At 34.7% G+C, this 17,939-nt stretch overlaps 2 protein-coding genes across 4 annotated transcripts; one reads left to right on the forward strand and one right to left on the reverse strand.

The window, feature by feature from the left end:
* The first annotated feature begins 885 nt into the window (after positions 1-885).
* Positions 886-4,813, forward strand: LOC132162603 (peptidyl-prolyl cis-trans isomerase FKBP20-2, chloroplastic). Of its 3 annotated transcripts, none has more exons than XM_059572885.1 (7): positions 886-1,085; positions 2,471-2,563; positions 2,700-2,914; positions 3,175-3,284; positions 3,410-3,518; positions 3,643-3,719; positions 4,491-4,811. In XM_059572885.1, exons 2-7 carry the CDS (start codon positions 2,490-2,492, stop codon positions 4,608-4,610), a joined length of 705 nt encoding a protein of 234 aa, XP_059428868.1. In that variant the 5' UTR covers positions 886-1,085; positions 2,471-2,489; the 3' UTR covers positions 4,611-4,811. The 3 variants fall into 3 exon arrangements, with proteins under 3 accessions (XP_059428868.1, XP_059428862.1, XP_059428875.1); XM_059572879.1 differs by having other exon boundaries at positions 2,467-2,563; positions 4,491-4,810; XM_059572892.1 differs by lacking the exon at positions 886-1,085 and having other exon boundaries at positions 2,475-2,563; positions 2,693-2,914; positions 4,491-4,813.
* A 1,096-nt stretch (positions 4,814-5,909) lies between these two features.
* On the reverse strand, positions 5,910-11,698 carry LOC132167857 (cationic amino acid transporter 9, chloroplastic). Its single transcript, XM_059578891.1, has 8 exons — positions 11,384-11,698; positions 8,731-9,137; positions 8,470-8,646; positions 8,103-8,327; positions 7,839-8,015; positions 7,121-7,348; positions 6,409-6,498; positions 5,910-6,259 (listed from the first exon to the last, which is right to left on the reverse strand). The coding sequence occupies exons 1-8, from the start codon at positions 11,637-11,639 to the stop codon at positions 6,119-6,121; spliced, it is 1,701 nt and encodes a 566-aa protein (XP_059434874.1). The 5' UTR covers positions 11,640-11,698; the 3' UTR covers positions 5,910-6,118.
* Positions 11,699-17,939: the final 6,241 nt, after the last annotated feature.

A 17,939-nucleotide genomic window follows, 5' to 3' on the forward strand; every position in this document is an offset into this window, starting at 1 on the left:
ATCGCTAATTAACTCTACAAGTCAAAAAAATATTATTTGAAATGAGAGACCATTGAGAAAGAGATTGTGAAATGTTATCCAGCAAGTCTTGGTCTCTCGCACAATCCTTGAGAAGCCTCCATATGAATCTGTAACCATAACAAACTGTATGTCTGAAATGCAGCATAATAAATAAAGTGGGTAGTGAAGAACATAATAAAAATGCATCGAGTTAAAAAGAGTTCAATTACATAAAAATTAGGGCCCATTTGGTTTGCTAAATATGCCCCTAGAATGGAATGAAATAAACCCTAAAAAATTCAAAATACATAATATTTCTTAATGTAAACGTTGCTTAAAAAATATTTCTTATCTTTAAATTACATTAAAAAAAAATTTTTTATTAAAAAAGAAGAAACAAAGCTTCACAAAACTCTCCTGAACTTCCTCGTGTTTTGAAATTATCTTCTTAATGTTCAAAATCTCTCAATCTCTATTGTGATTTTTTGTTAAATTTTATCAAAATTTCTAAAATAACAATTTTTTATTTAAAAAGAAAAATTGCAAAGATTCAGACGTAAGTATTTTTGCAAATTCCATTAAATTCTGGCTAACTTCTGAATCTTTGCAATTTTTATTTTTTATTTTTAAATAAAAGAATAGGAGTATTTTGGAAATTTTGACATGATTTAACGCAAAATCCTAACAGAAATGAGACATTGCAAAAAATTGAATCTTCAATACCCTAAATTGAGAATTTTTGAAATTTGAGAATAATGTCAAAAAAAAAAAAAAAAAAAAGTGAAAATTCATTAGAATTTTGTGAAGTTTATTCATAACTATCATAAACATAGCAATTGTTTACGGGATGTTAATCGCATTTGACAGACCCAAAGGTGGATAAACGAGAATACAAGAAACGATAGGGACTCCTTTGATATTTTCCCTTTCAAGCAACTATGGATAACATAACATTCACCGGAAACGGCTAAGTCTCTTCTGGTTAACATATATTCGCCGGAAGAAGCTTAAGCTTAAATTCCCCATAGAAGCCATGCTGCTAACTTCCTCAACTCCCTCTTTCATGTCCAAGCCTTCTCTTCCTTGTAAGTCTCTCTCTCTCTCTCTCTCTCTCTCTCTCTCTAGAATCAAATGGGTTCTTGAAAATCTCCTCTACTGGCTCTACCAATATTGTTTGCGGCATAGAAAGGTTGAATTTTTTTTCCTTTTTCCTTTTTTTTTTTTTTGAGGGACTTTGCTAATCTAAAATGAGCTTCCTCTACGGGCAATCTAATGGTTTATGGGTATTTCTAAGATTAAGTTTCCACAAAGCCATGCGGGTGCTTAATTGACTGCCTCATTTTCGCTTTATCAGTTGTAGCTTAGCTGGGTAGTGATGGAATCTGTGTAGCTTTTGTCTGTCTCCTTGCATCATGTTGATATTTACATTATTTTTAAAGTATTGATTAAATGATTAAATTAATTTTTTCTTATTAACTTAAACTTTTTTAGATAAGTGGTAATTTAACTTGTGTTATCAGAGTCAAATGTTTGGAGTTCGAATATTAGTGGTGAACAAGTAAATCTAGAATAATTAAGGTAGAGAATATGTTGGAATATTTTATAAACCTAGAAGGAAACATAGTATTAGAGAATAATATAAAATATTCTAACATTTCCAAGTGCTGAATACTTTGCTCATACATAAGAAAGAAAGATGACAATCTGAAACATGAGTACTTTGCATTAGTTATGTTATTGATAGCTTCCTGCTGAAATTGGTTCTCTAGATCGGAGAAGTCTATGGTTTGTAACAAAAGGATACATTGACTATTTTTTTCGGTTCCAAGGGGTTACTCTCTACAAGTATATTTCCTATTAAACTCTTTTATTTTGTTTATTGACAGAACATCATTTGAGAAGCTAGTATTAAGATTATAACTTTTGATACTTACATTGTTCTCTTATGGAAAATTTTGGCTTATTATTTGTTTGTGCTAGAAATTTGTCTATATAAAATGAATTAGTTGCATTCTTATAATTACTTGTGGAGCAGGATTCACCATATCCCTATTATGTCTTTGCACAATCATTACTATTTCATTCAAAAGCAGAAGAAATGGAAGAAAATAAGAAAGTTGTTGGATTCTTTCAACTTATTGAGATTAGAGTGGTTGCTGTAAGGAGTTTTTAAAATTTCCTTTCCTAATCAAAGGGAATGTTAAATCGCCAATTATCCCAAAATCTTAATGTGTGGAAAATAGTTAATTTAATCATTTAGTTATATTTGAATAGTTTCCCTTAAAGTTTAAGACCAGACAACACATGAAATGTTTTACTGGAAATGGAGGGGCAAACCATAAGAAATGGTGAATTTAATCATTGAATTAATATTCTAATTTATGTTTTCACCATCTTTGTCTACCAAAATAAAAAACAGAAGATTCCAATCTCTTTATCAATATATCTATCAACACTTTGTGGCAGGCAGAACCCTTTCAACAAGGACAATGCTAGGAACTTTCTGTACTCCGAAAAAGCAAATTATGCATTGCTGCTCAATTCACAACTTGAAAGATGAAAGGTTAGACTTTAATGAATTGATTGATGGATTTCAGTTGTTTTTTTTTTTTACTTAATTGTTTTTTTTTTTCTTTTTCTTTTCTTCTAAAACAAAAGAAGAAAAGTTACTTATGACAATTTTATTTTTAAGTATCCAGCACCCAGAACGGTTATATATCATACAGTGATGAGAATTTAAGGCGGAGGCTTCTCCTCTTTGTTTCGGTCACAACAGCCTTGTTTCCAACTTTGTCTTCGTCTGGAAAGACAAAGAGTACAAATCCATATGATGAAAAACGCTTGCTAGAACAAAATAAGCGGATACAGAGAGAGAACAATGCACCTGAAGAGTTTCCAAGTTTTGTTAGAGAAGGTTTGTGTCATGGATTTGTTGTGAATCCATTAAATCTTATTATGTGCTATGCTTTAAATAATTGATCTAGTAAAATGCTACCCTATCAGACCAAATTAAAATATATGTCGTGGCTTCGTTTAATATCCTGTAATCATAACAAATTTCGTGCAAATACACATGCACTTTGTGTCTCTCTCTGCTTGCTATGTCACAACTCTTTGCAATTATTATATTAACAATTCCTGGAATCAACATTCATGTTTGAATAATTGTTTCAGGTTTCCAGGTGAAGGTAGTAGCATCAGAAAACTACATCAAATGTGATTCAGGGCTTATATATCGGGATTTTGAAGTTGGTAAAGGTGATTGCCCAAAGGATGGTCAGCAGGTTTTTATTTCATTGTCTTTGATGGCTGTGGTATTTTAAGGAATATGTGATTTGAGGATGCATATATGTTTTGAAAATTTTCTCTTCCAATCCTAACCTGAACCCTGACTTGAGGTCCTTTGCAGGTGACTTTTCACTATGTTGGTTATAATGAGTCCGGCCGCCGTATTGACAGCACATACCTACAGGGTGCCCCTGCCAAAATCCGCTTGGGCAACAATGCATTGGTCCCAGGTGAGATGAGAAACTAATTCTGGACATTGTGATAATGTTGTTTTCTTTCTTTGTAATCATATGATGAGGAAAAAAAAGAAGAAGAAAAAAAAAGGGAGTAGCTAAGCTACAGAATTGTATGCAGGATTTGAGGAAGGTATTAAAGACATGCGGCCTGGGGGAAAGAGAAGAATAATTATTCCACCAGAACTTGGACCCCCGGTCAGTTTCTCAAATCTCTTATTTACTTTCTCTTTTTTTTCTTTTTCTTTTTCTTTTTTGTAAATTGGCCTTGTTCAGGTAGAATTAGCAGTTGGCTTAACAGTTCCAGTACCCCCTCCCGGCCTCGCCCTGACAGACACACACACACTTTTAATTGAGTTTTTGAGAAACTTTGAAGTATTGGAGAAAATGCAGGTTTGGACAAATATGATTTTTGGTGATATGGGTCCAGCTTGGGTCATGATATGCAGTAGAGACATTAACATGATCATGTTAACTGTCCAAGAAACGATTTCTTTAGTTTTCTTCTTTGATAGAGTGATCCTTCAAGATGTTTGCCACCCATCCAGGATATAGGCACATCTCTAGATTCAAATTAATGCTTACCCCTCTTACTTGGTTGAAGTTGGAATGTCATATATTTGTATTGATACTAAGGGTCTATTTGGGTTTTTGATTTCAAAACTTATGATTTTTAAAAAACGTAGTTTAGCCTTTTAAATCGTGCATTTTTTAAAAATGCACCCTGTTGCCTGCAATTTGAAAACGAAGATTTTTCTACTTTTTCAAATTGCAATTTTAAAAAACATACTTTCAAACTATACATTTTATGTGACTTTGTTTAAAATCACATTTTTAGTCTGCGAAATCGTAGTGCAAAACGCACTCTAAATTTAGGAGGGATGGGTGCCAAACATGCAAATTTGTCCAACTACATTTCCAATGTGATATTATATTGACTCCATTGATAAGATTATCTTGTTCCTTCAGGTTGGGCCTTCCACCTTTTTCAGCTCAAAACAGTTTGAAGTTTTTGATGTGGAACTGCTTGGCGTTCAGAACTGTCAAAGGAGGACCATAGCTTTTTACTCTGATGTTGTGTGCAATTAAGTGATGAGGCTATATTCCCCTTTTCCCCCTCTCCCGCTTTGAATAGAAGAAAAAAAAAAAAAAAGTGATGAGGCTATATTGTTCCCATTTTGAGTCTTAAGTATCTTATTACTTTATTTTATTTTATTTTATTTTTTTATGTATAACAGATCCTGTTTGAATGAATGAACAGTTTACATCTTCAATGCAAGCTAGATTTTTCAATTCTAATTTGGAACATGAATGACAACAAAGCTTTTTTTTTTTTTTTGGAAATTGAAATATTTATGCATATAATTGAATGAAGATTAGGAAATACTACCTTTATTATTAGCAAACAAGATTCTGATTTTAACCTAAAGAAAAGTTAAATACATATTATTTTACAAAATATTAGAAGGCATGCCATTTCTTTGGTAAAGTGGCTGCCATGCAAGTGGAATCATGGTGGCTTAATGCACTGTGTTGGTGATGGCCGACAACTGCAACAAATTTGTTGTCCTGTAAGGCAACCAAGTTCATCTAATGGCGTTGTTTGGTTAGCAGTTAGCAAAATGGAAAGGACTTCTGTTGCTTTTCAAAGCAAAATTTGCTTCCAAAGAGAATTGTGGCTCAAATGCAGTCTCCCTCAACCTGCAAAATTTCATTTTAGAAGGTGATTCTTTAGCAGTCATCCTTGCCCACACCACTGACTGGTGGATCTCCTCCATCATCTCCCGACACTCTCCTTGCCCTTACTGCTTCTTCCAAATGAAAAGCCAAAAAGGTTAATAGAAGGACAAACTTTTGCACTTACCGTGTAATAAATGGGCCGGAATCCACCCCTCTTAACACTTTTCTATTGGCGTTGTTGTTTCTTTGTTTGTTCTTTATTTACTTATTACCCAAAAATAAAAACCTGAATACCCCTGTGCTCTAATCATAGAACCAAGGCACTAATATTAATCATTTACCAACAAAATTTGCTTTTATATTGTTGCTTATATAGTCAGAGAAGCACCCTTGTGGAGAAAATTGATCTTAGGAAAAGGGGAAGGAATAAACCCATGGTCATTGCATTAAATCACATTGCTTGATGGCAGATAAGTCGTATCTTTGTTTACCAGTAATTGCCTTCATTGCTAGCAAACAAAATGTGCTTCTTCTTTTTTAATCCTTGATATGAATTAAGAGAACCATTCTTAAGAACATCGAACCCAGACAAATATGCAAAGTAAAGCTTAATGCGTATCAACGTTGCACGGGTATGGAAAGGGCGTCCTTGATCTGATGGAGATTTGTTGCAGCTTGTAGCCAGATAATTAACATGAGTTCTCAAGATAAAAATCCATAAACACATTTTTGCTATTAATGATAACTGCATGTATAGATGAATAATATTGGTTTCCAACATATTGGTCCAACAAATCATTCTGTTATGATACAATGGGCTGCAACCTACTCCAATACAAGTAAATACAAGAAAACTAATGCTACAAGAGGTAACAACTGATATCAAGATGCATGTGACATTCCTAAAGAAATAATTATCAAGCATCTTCTCTAGGTGCCCTATGATAGATAACAGTCTCTTCTGAACTCGGATCAGCATGATACTGCCCGTAAAATGCATAAACACCAATAGTAATAATGCTGAGGATAATGAATCTAACCCATGCTTCATAGTGTAGCTGCCAGGAAAAAAAAAGTTTATGTTATCGGCTTTGATATCAAAAGTCTTTGATTTTCATTTACTTCATCAATATCTTCCTGAAAGTACTCTGTCGGGTTACGTTAAGTTAATTGCCTATTCAAAAAAGAGGTGCATTTATAAGCATACCTGAGCAAATAGGAACATGTTGAAGAAGATGCAAACAGCTGGAAGAGCAGGAACTCCAGGACAGGAAAACCCTGGTGGGCTTGCATAAACCTGAGAAGAAGAATGAATAAAAGGGATCAGACAGAGCACTATAATCAATGCAACTTATCCACGAGTCACTTACATGGATTGAAATGAACAAAGCCTTCCATCCTATAAATAATGACAGCATCACCCACTGGAAAGCTATCAGAATAACACGCCCCCACCCCCTCTTTTTCTTCTTGCTTCTAATAATGTAATTTTAATTTTAACAATAATAGCAATAGTACGACACAAGGACTGGATATGATATTAGAGATGCACAATTGTAAATTATAGACTTCTAATGTTGTTACCATTTTCATTTTACCCGTGTCACCCTTGTCATGCTTCTCAAAAACCACGTGTCTTCAGGTAACAAAAACATAAATAATTTTAATGCAATGAACAATAATTTTAATTCTAATCCTTCTTTTTTTCTTTTTCTTCTTTTTTGATTGTAAGAAAACATCTCCAATCCATCTTCAATATGGCAAATCTTTGATGACCCTATGTTAGGTGAGATTGGTTAAACCTTTCTGGATATGTGAGTAAAGGAGGGGAAAATATTGAAGCCTTTTAATATCATACTGCAGGCAGCACACAATTACTAAAGTGGAACATCCTTTCTAAAGCAGAGATTAGTACTCACTTGGCGGAAACAGAGAGCAAGAGAGGCGATAATTGCCACAACTACAGCAAGAATCAGAAAGATAAATGAAGCATTGACACGGTAGAATAGTCCAGCACACAAACCACCACAAGCAACTGTAATGAGGCAGATGAGACCTTCCCGCCAGGATGAAGATGACACTTGACTTGCTGTCTTATCCTTCCACCGAAGAGCTACAACACATGCTGAGACAACAGAATAGCCTGTCTGATGCAAGCCAATGTATAATGAGAGGTGAAGATAAAGTAATTTTTCTAATGACAAAAATGCACAAGAATAGTAGTAATAATGATGTCAAGTCATAGAAATATTACAATTGTTAGAATGCTTGATATATGTTGTACCCTTCTAGAAGGAATTCTCTCCCTACCAGCTGTCATTCTCAGAATATTCCCTAATCATTGTAACTAATTCTCCTATAATGTGGAAATGGATTGAGGGCTGCATAGCAGGAAAATATACAGCCCTTCTTGATTCATACTCTCTTCCATTTTCTTTCCCCTTAACACATGCCATTCATCATTCTTTGGACAGTTCCATCATATGCATGAACTGAGGGTAATGTGATGATGTGATTGGCAATTGCATGACACATTCACTTAGGCAGATAAAAACCAGCTTCAAATCATATAGATAACAAATTGATAAAAGGAAACAACCTCAACATGTTACAAACAAAAATTCTAAACTGACTCACCAATGTTCCAACTGAAAGTATGTGTGAGAGCACATGCACATTAAATAATCCTGCCAAAACGCCAGCAACAATACCAACCCAGACCTGAGAATGAATAGGAGTGTGGTACTTTGGATGTACTTTAGCAAATATTGATGGTAGTAACCCGTCCCTTCCAAGCCCAAGATATAACCGAGACTGCTCATGAGAAACATCCCATCATTTACAATGGCACATGCTACATGATAAGGGCACATCAATTATGACAAGTCTGAAGTGATTCACCTGAACATAAAGACCAACTAGAAGGGTGGTTGTAAGTCCAGCGATGGCAGCAATGCTTATCAAAACAGAAACATATTTCAAGCCTTTCGATGTAAAGGCTTCTGCCAAAGGAGCATCTTCCCCAAGGAACTTGTAAGGTACCATTCCAGTGATCACTAAACAGACACCAATGTACAATGCAATACATATAAGAAGGCTTCCCATGATGCCTATAGGCAAATCCCGCTGACAGATCAAAGGTAAAGAGAACAGAAGAAAAATGTTAGACAATAAGGTGGTCTATAAATATTGCAACTGATAACAAAAAATTCAAATTACTACAGTACCACACTCTGGAAAGCATCAAATCAATACCAATATGATATACCTGCGGTCTTTTTGATTCTTCAGCAGAATTTGCAACTGCATCAAATCCAACATATGCAAAGAATACAACAGTAGCTCCAGTCAGTATAGCTTTAACACCATTTGGAGCAAAAGGAGACCAATTTGAAACATCAATCTCAAAAGCACCGACAAAGATGACAATAATAACAATGATGACCTGCAGCAAAAGGCATAGTAAGTATTAATGTTTTGATTACAGACACATGCTTGATTTTGGAGAATAGTAATATGGAAAGAGCACCTTTAGCATAGTCATGAATGAGTTCACAGCGGAGGATTCTCCAACGCCCCGGCAAAGAACTATGGTCAAAAGTGTTAGGAGAATCGGAGCTAATACATTGATAGAGAAAGCTCCTCCAAGAAACTCTTCACCATTGCCAATCCAATTTGGAATGTCTTTGAAAAAGGGAAAGAGCTCTAGAGTCGTGACTACATAGCTTGCTAAGCTTCGTGCTATGCTAGCAGCCCCAATATGATAGTCAAGCATTAATTGGGAAAATACAAGGAAAGCAGTGAGTTCATTAAAGGTTGTGTACGTATACAAGTAGGCTCCGCCAACAACAGCAGGAAAACGAGAAGCTAGTTCGGCATAACAAAGCGCATTTAATACACATGATGCTCCAGCGAGGATAAAACTAATCGTGACTCCTGCATCACAATTACCAAAAAAGGATAAGGTCACAACAGGACCAGTAACACCAAATAGCACTAGTGCCAGCAAATTTTAAAACAAGTTTTTGAGGTTTTATAGCATGAAAATAATGTTCTAACACATTATTATTCAAGCTTCATGTATGATCTAATCCTCATCAAGTAATAACAACCAAAATAGGTGGTTAAAATAGCATTATGAACCCAAACCTATATGCTTAAATTTTTGGGTTAAGATTGTTCCTGACGTGTTAAATCAAGGTCCTGATGATTATCTCTCAACAATAATAGATAGTTACAACACTCCAAGTTTAGGTGCAGTGTTTCATGACTATCTATTTTACACATTCTTTCAAGTCCAATGGTAAAAAATAGTTAAGAAATCTAGCAAAGAAAATAACTTTTAAGTCATACATTAGACACCTATTTCAAGTCCATAGTGTCAATTCCTAGCAAGCATGGCAAGCATGAATCAGTGTCTCCCAGTTCCGCTGTCAACATTCTCACTAACGTTGCAACCTACCCCATAGTGTCAATTCCTAGCACATAATATCCAAATTACAGTGCCCAAACAAAACAAGCCAATTCTTCTTCTTTCTTTTTTTTTTTTTACAAAATTAATTTTTTTAACAAGTAATCGAAATATCATTGAAAAGCGCAAAGGCGCAACCCAAGTACAAATGAAGTATACAAGAGAAATACCTAACTAGAACGACAAAACAATTCAAGAAAGTTATGAAAACGTAGCAAATTAAAATCTAAGGCAGTTGTCCAATGATAAAGAATTTTGAAAAATGACTTTAGTTCTACCACCATCCTCTCGCGGTCTTCAAAATTTCTATCATTTATTTCTTCTAAAGAGACCACAAAAAGGCAGGACAAATCCATTTTCCACACAACTGCAGTTTGAGGACTACCTCCCAACCTTCTCCAACAAGCAAAAAGGTCTATTACTCTTCTAGGCATAACTTAAGCTAATTCAAGACGACTGAAGATGGCACTCCACAAAGTACTGGCGGTCTCACAATGGAGAAGAAGATGGTCCACAATCTCCCAACTCTTCTTACAAATACAACACCAGTCAACCACAATGACACACTCTTTCCTTAGGTTATCCATGGTGAGAAGCTTCCTTAGGGCGACTGTCCAAGCAAGAAACGTTGCTCTTAAGAGGACATTAAGCTGCCACATACTCTTCCAAGGGAAAGAGGCATTGTCATGGGGTACAAGAACGTTATAAAAAGATTTAACATCAAACATCCCTCTCCTGGAAGGGACCCAGCTTGTCTTCACCTCCCTGTCTTAATGTAAAACAATACAACAAATCAAAAAATGAAGTAAGGACATTCACTTCCCAATCGCAACCCACACTGATAAAGCTTACATTCCACTGATGTAAACCACTAAATAACTTCAAATCATCTGTCACAAAAGCACCCTTTACGCGAGTAATACTATACAAAACCGGGAAAGTTTCCTTAAGAGTTTGATTAGAAAAAATGGCACTTTTGGCAAGCGTAATGGCTATTCCATTAGAAAAAAAAGAATAGATTTTATTGGAAATGGAAGAATGTGTAATAGAATAGCCTTGGTGTTAGAGTATATGATACTCTTAACACATTTTGAGAGGACTAGCTACTCTTCAATTTAAGGAATAGTCATTCCCTTAAGAATGGTTATTTTGAGGCTATTTCATTCTACCTTCTTTCATTACCAATAAAAGCTATTTATTTTCCTAATAAAATAGTCATTCCACGTACCAAACCTACCTTAAGGGTTTGGTTGTGTTTTAAGTGGTATTCTTGGGATTTCATTATTTAATGAAGGGAATCCTAGTAGGTGACACCCGATGCGCAAAATCACGATTCGACTTAAAAAGTCACCTATTTGCCTGCTACACGAAAGCATACATTTTTCCACCTTTTCAACAAGTTTTTTTTTTTAACAGACTCCTAAACTCTTTCCATGATTTTGATTAAGAATGGACGGTTGGCTTGCAAAATTGCAAGGCAAAACGCATTCTGAGTTAAGTTGTATACTGACATGACAAAATTTGAAAAAGCTGCTAGCACGTATGATGATGTTACAAAATCTGAACCATTGAATTTAAAACAACGATTAACATTTTAAGAACTCGACCTAAGTACTTAAGCCAATTCATACTGTTAGCATACACTTGCGTTTTGCTAAAAAGCAATGGATTGAGCAAAATTAGAAGTATTTGAAGTGAAAATTAGACAGACCAGGGCCGGTGTCGCGAGCGACGGTGCCGGTGACTACAAAGATGCCGGCACCGATAGACGCGCCGACGCCGATGAGAATCAAATCCAACAAGCCGAGCCGCCGGACGAGTTCTTCGCCGGAGCTTCTACGGACTCCGGTTTCCGATGGAGAAAGCAGGGGCTTGGTTCTGCTCGCCGAGGACCAGAAATGAGATGACCAAGACGACGTATCAGTAGTAGCAGAAGAAGAATTTCTTCGAGTCTCATTGCCGCCCATGGCTATGCTGATTGCTGAGAGACTTTTTCTTTTTCTTTTTTCGTTTTTTCTTTTCAATTGTTTTTGTCAGATTGATGTTGTGGAGAAATAAGAAATAATGGTATTTATAGTGGCCGAAATGGGTGTTCGGTAAATTTGTTTGAGAGGTAAAGTGGGCCCACCAACTGCTTATTGTGTCGAACATAAAAGGGGTATCACAAGGGGTATCAAATTCTATGAAGTATCATCCCATCTCAAGGCGTCTTGGTCTTTCATGTCGGACAGATGTGATTCTTGTATTATTATTTTAACTTTTATTATTTCATTTAAATATATTTTTTTAAATACTTCTTTATATATTTTTTATTTTTTTTTTAAAGAATAAGAAAAGAGAGAGAAAATTGATATTATTTTTTATTCATTTGGTGAATGAACAGTACTCACTCAAATGAGCGAACACTGTTCGCTCATCATTTTATTTTGGTCAAAATGGCAAGTTTGAAAAGTAAAGATTTAAATCAATTTTGCTAAATTGCCTCATTAAAATAACCAAAAAATGATTTTCGTGAGGTTGCAAGGAGTGCTCTAATTAGAACATTCTTAGCAGTCTCACCAAATTTTACTCACAAAAATAATCAAAAGTACATTTTTTTTTTCTATTTTAACAACTCACTTTTTTAGAACACCCCAGTAGACTTACTATTTTAACAATCAACTTTTACTATTCAATTTAAATATTTTTCTTTCAAAGATTTGTTTATTCTTTTTTTTTTTTAACTATTAAAAGAAGGGAGATAAACAAAAAGCAAAAAGAAATAGAGAGAAATGAGTTGTTTAATCAATAGGTGAGTGAACATCACTTTTTATATTTGATGAGTACTGTTCACTTCACTATTTTTTTTTTTTGGTTAAGTAATGAGTCTGAAAAGTAAAAATTTAAGCCACTTTTGTTAAATTGTCTCACCAAAATAACCAAAAAATGATTTTGATGAGGATGCAAAGAGTGCTCTAACACTTCTTTTTATTTAGGGGTGTTATGGTTATAGTTATTTTCTCATAACTGCAACCACAACCGCTAAGCTGGTTAGTGGTTAATTGCAATCGGTGGTGACGTGGTTAATGAAGGCCCGGTAATCATTTTCTTTTTAAGCCATAAATTGTTACACTATTTCAATTTTTTATATATTTTTATACTTTGATATTTGCTCAAATCTAATGATATTTTTATACTTTCAAAAAAAAAAAAAAATACACGTTCATAATTTGTTACATCAAATTTTGATTTATTTAGGAAGAGCTTTACATCACCTAGTAGTGGGGAATTAATCTGCTCAGTTATTGTCTATGATTATGCTTACATCAATGACCTAAAATACGAATTTAATAGATTTTGATTTTGATTTTAATTTTAATTTTAATTTTTTTTGTTATGTATGGATGACTTTTGAATATCATTAAAATATTTACAGTATAAAAATATCAACAACAAAAAAAAAGTGGGAGATCATGCTCCTGTCTCCACATGAACTCACACTAGGTAACTATTTGTCAAATATCAAAAAGTCGAGCAATGAACATTTGATATATTAAAATTTTCAATATATATTGTATTATATATTATAAACCGGTTATTAACCGCGTTTCTCAATACCTATAATTGGTAATTGCAACCGACTTAAGTAGTTATGCGGTCATCTGGTTGTGGTTATTTGAGGTTAGTAGTTATTAGTGATGAATAACCACCTCGCTTGTCCACCCCTATCTTCATCTACACCCATATTCTTCCTCTGACTCATGTACCTTGTGCTCTATAGGCAACGTACAATAGTTGCTTCCATTGAATTTATTTAGGCTTTTGATCCTCCCACTTCCTCTTCTGCACCCTTTTTCGCTGCCATCTCGGAGCCTTGTCGTTCCACCTGGGTAAGAGCACCACCTTCTTACCTTAGTAATTATCATTGTTGCAATGCCCTTGCTACACTTCATGAGCTTCTCTCCTTTTGTGAGGCTTATAATGACTTTCTTTGGCAGTTAGCAATGTCTGAATAACTTATTGCTCTTACCAAAACTCGCACCTGGACCTGGTGGATTTGCCTCCTAGCAAAACTACATTAGGTCGCATGTGAGTTTACAAGATCAAAACATGGTCAGATGGATCAGTTGAACGATACAAAAGCACGAATTATTGCAAAGGGGCTTACACATGAGTATGACATTGACTACAAGGAGACCTTTCCTCTTATTTTTTTTTTTGATAAGTACCTTTCCTCTTATTGCTAGGCTTACTTTTGTTCATTCCTTACTTTTCATTGTAATTGTCCGTCGTTGGCACCTATTTTCATATGGATGTTAAGAATGTGTTTCTCAGTAGAGATCTTGCCAAAGAGGTTTACATGCGATAAACTCCAATTGTTTTGCATGCCATTTTAGTTAAAATATAGGGTTAAATACTTTATTGGTATCTAGGTTTGCACATTTTTATTTTTCCCAACCTGAGGTTCAAATTATATCTTAAATGGTACTTGACTTACGAGAAAAGACCAACATAGTACCTTTGTTAGCCCAAAGTAACGAAATGCCTAGAAATTCCACATGTCCTAAAAAAAAAATTAAAAATACAAAATATAATTATAAAAAAAAAATTAAAAAAAAAATAAATAAAAAAAAAAAAAAAAACTAAACCTAAAAAAAAATTGAAAAATTATGGGGGTGACCGAACCACCCCCAAGGTTCGGCCACCCCCAATGGCCAAAATAGGGGTGGCTTCTGTAACGCCCTCAAATCTGGCATTGGCCAATCTAGTACGGTTACTGGCAAATACCCCAGTTTAAGTGTTTAACCAATTGATGAGTGGTGGCTAAATGAAAAATCGCCATCTAAGCATCATTAGAATTAATGCATAGGAAGGTAAAATAAATCTGAGAAGTATATTAATCATTACAGGGACAAGTATAATCCTCAAAACAAGACACTGAACAACTATTAACTTAAGCAAACCTGATGACAATGAAAAGATCGTTCTTAAGCAAGGTTTGTAGTGGCAACCGTGCCACCCTTTGGTTCTAGAAATAAGTTTCCTATATGAGTAATAACTGCGTAAGTCTAATGACTTAATAAGTAAACCTCATAATTAGATATGGCATGAGCCAGTTATTATTAAATAGAAATAAATGTGCATTGTTGATAAACAGATGAAAGATGTGTTGTATTTGTTTATACACCATAAAAGTATTGTTTTGTTAATAAAAGGCGATGTACTTCCAACGGCAATCACCTAGGTATTTTAATGCAGAAAACTAATATTTTGTAGGTCATAACTATCATATATGATCTACTCGAGATATTATCCCTTCTCAGCAGGGTTGTCATTGTTTCAAGGGACCTGTAATACTATGTTGGTGTCTCAATCATTGTACGCTACCATCTACAACATTAACAGTCCAACCGATTCCGACCTCAGGTGGCCCACGCTACCAATGATGTACGTCATATAGTGACCTGCCCATTAAAGCTGCGTCGGATAAAAGGGTTCAGGTACTACGGGGCAGACGTTTGCGTACTATTACACAACGAATAAAAGGCTTCAAGCGTACGTTTGTGTATTACCCAGTAGCTTAAAGACTAGTCAATGAAAGCTCATGGTGGTCCCCCAAGCAAACACTTGCACTTAGGTTAAGAGTGAACGTTTGTGCAATCCTCCTAACGAACATTCGATCAGATAGTGAAGTTCTTGGGTTTTGGTTTGAAAGCCTCAAGGGGTTGTGCTACTCATAAGGGGTGGGTCTTTGGGCTTTAACACTATATGTTTTATGAAAATGTTTTGTCGCTTTGTAGTAAATTATTAGCCTTTTAAAACTTGGTGTTTCATTGGGGTATTACATTCGACCACCCCAACTCCAAGCAGGCCACAAGGGGTGGCTCTATGGCATCTGGGGGTGGCCGAGCCACCCCCAAGGCCTTTGGGGATGGCTTTTGCCACCCTCTTTTTGGCCATTGGGGTAGCCGAACCACCCCTAGGCCAAAGAAGGATCATCTCCATTTCACAAGTATTTTAAACAAGTCAAGCTATTCATTAATTTAACTCTTCAATTTGTGTTTTTTTTTTAAAAAGGAAAATATACATTTTATTCCTCAAAGTTTCAGAGAAGGAAATGAAATGGAAAGGATCCAATTAATGTATTTAGGAGGGTTAAAATAGTCCAAAAATAAAAATGATCATTTTACCCCTCATAAGTACACTAATTGCCTCTCCACTTCATTTGAAATGAAAAGGACCCGTTACCCAAAGTTTCACTACATTTTTACTTTTGACTCTAATGTTTACAAATTGGCAATGTCCAACAAAGTTTTCCAAAATTTTCAATGTAACCCATCCTTTAACCATTTTTTGTATTTTTTGACGGAAAATGGCTCACGTGCGCCGCAGGTGCGTTTTCAGTGCAAAATTTTCAAAATTGCTTAGTGTACAAATGAATTCCTGAAATGACCCAATTTTAATTTTTTAATTTTTTTTTTAAAAAAAAAACAGAAAAAAAGAAGAAATTGGGGGTGGCCGGCCACACACCCACACTCCCATGAGCTGTGGGAGTGGCTCGCTACCCCCTAATTGCGACCAAATGGGATTGGCTCAGCCACCCCAAAATGACCCATAGGGTGGACGGAGCCACCCTTTTGTTTTTGTTTTTGTTTTTTTTTTTAATTTTTGCTTAATTTTTTTAATGTGGGCATTTAGGTCTTTTCAATAATTTATGTCAAAGAAGACATAAATTATTAATGAGGTCGTTACATTTAAAATTTCAAAAACTTGGTTGGAGTACATTGTCAATTTTTAAAATATTGGAGGCAAAAAGAAAAAGTGGTACAACTTCGGGGAGATAAAATATATTTTTCCAAAAAAAAAAAAATCGGCTCATCAGACTTCTCATTTGAGCTTGTTCATTAGATAATCACGCAAAATTAAGTTCAATCTTGAAGTTTGATTGCTTAACAAATGAAACTTGACCAAATCCAAATTCAATTTTGTAGATATTGAAGGTTAATCTTTTGTGTGGTTAATATGTTAAGTTAAATTACCATTTATCTAAAAGTCTCAAACTTAGAAGTGAATGGTAGAGACAAAGTGACCATTTCTGCTTTGATACCATGTTAACACTTATTTCAAAAGCGTGAATGGATAACAAATTGTTGATTTAATAATTTAATTAGTATTCTAATATGAATCAACTTAAAAAAAAAAAAAATCAAAATCATATTATTTCTATTAAGACAAGAGTTACAAGAGTTAAAAAGACAATAGTTACAAAAGCTCAATAGACAATAATTACAAGAACTCAAGTGACAAGACTATAAATAGAGTCTTGTATACAATCAAATAATAAAGTGAAAAAAAACAAAGATGTAGCTAAGAAAATGCTTTAATGTGTGGACGTAGGCCATATGTCGAACCAATTAAAATCTTTTTGTTTTTTATTTTCTTTCTCTATTTAGATTAATTATTAGTTCTAATAATTTCATCGTAGAAACTAATAAAATTGAAGTATAAGTGGATTAAGTGCCTGTTTGGTTTGCAGAATAAACCTCTGGAATAAAATGGTTATTCCTATGAAATAATCATTATTTTGTTTGGTAAATGTCTATTCCTAGGAATAGTTATTCCCATGGGAATCACTAATCCCTTCCACACAGGAATAGCTATTCCTGAAGGAATTGACAAACTTTTCCAAAAAACCCATTTTTTTTTTTTTTTAATTTCTCTCCAACTTTAAAAAAAAAAAATGAAAAACCTTCTGAGTGGCAGCGTCACCCCCAAAGGGTGGCACGACCACCCCTAGTTCCTGCTGTGGTCTTCTAGGGGTGGCGCAACCAGCCCTAGAGCCATCACGGTGGCCTTGGTCACATTGGGGTGGCCGGCCCACCCACAAGGTTTTTCTTTTTTATTTTATTTGAGTTTTGGAAAAATTATAATTCATATGAGCTTTTTAGTAATTTTGGTTAAATTCCAATTATGAAATATGTGTTGCTACCAAACTAATAGCATGTTTGGTTTACGGAATAAACCCTAGAATGGATAGGAATAGCCATTTTTTTGTTTGCTAAGGTCTATTCCTATGAATGGCTATTCCCGTGGGAATCACTAATTCATTCAACACATGAATAACTATTACTCTAAAAAATGAGAGGAATAATTATTCATTTGAGAAATGGAATATATATATATATATTTTAAATTATTAAACTAAAAATAAAGAAGGAAAAATATAGAATTTAAATTCGGTGGCCGACCACCGAATTGGGGTGATCGGCCACCCACATAAGAGGCGG

Source organism: Corylus avellana, chromosome ca1 (assembly GCF_901000735.1).
Source record: "Corylus avellana chromosome ca1, CavTom2PMs-1.0".
Taxonomy (NCBI): domain Eukaryota; kingdom Viridiplantae; phylum Streptophyta; class Magnoliopsida; order Fagales; family Betulaceae; genus Corylus; species Corylus avellana.

What these genes read in the sequence shown, in the direction of transcription:
- LOC132167857 (XM_059578891.1), bottom strand. Translation starts at nt 11,639, where the DNA reads ATGGGCGGCAATGAGACTCGAAGAAATTCTTCTTCTGCTACTACTGAT. An exon ending in AAGAATCAAAAAGACCGCAG is followed by an intron (nt 8,328 to 8,469) that starts GTATATCATATT and finishes TTGATCTGTCAG; the next exon opens with CGGGATTTGCCTATAGGCAT. An exon ending in TACTTTCAGTTGGAACATTG is followed by an intron (nt 7,349 to 7,838) that starts GTGAGTCAGTTT and finishes GGCTTGCATCAG; the next exon opens with ACAGGCTATTCTGTTGTCTC.
- LOC132162603 (XM_059572879.1), top strand. Translation starts at nt 1,034, where the DNA reads ATGCTGCTAACTTCCTCAACTCCCTCTTTCATGTCCAAGCCTTCTCTT. An exon ending in GTCCAAGCCTTCTCTTCCTT is followed by an intron (nt 1,086 to 2,466) that starts GTAAGTCTCTCT and finishes ACTTTGTGGCAG; the next exon opens with GCAGAACCCTTTCAACAAGG. An exon ending in TCCAAGTTTTGTTAGAGAAG is followed by an intron (nt 2,915 to 3,174) that starts GTTTGTGTCATG and finishes TAATTGTTTCAG; the next exon opens with GTTTCCAGGTGAAGGTAGTA.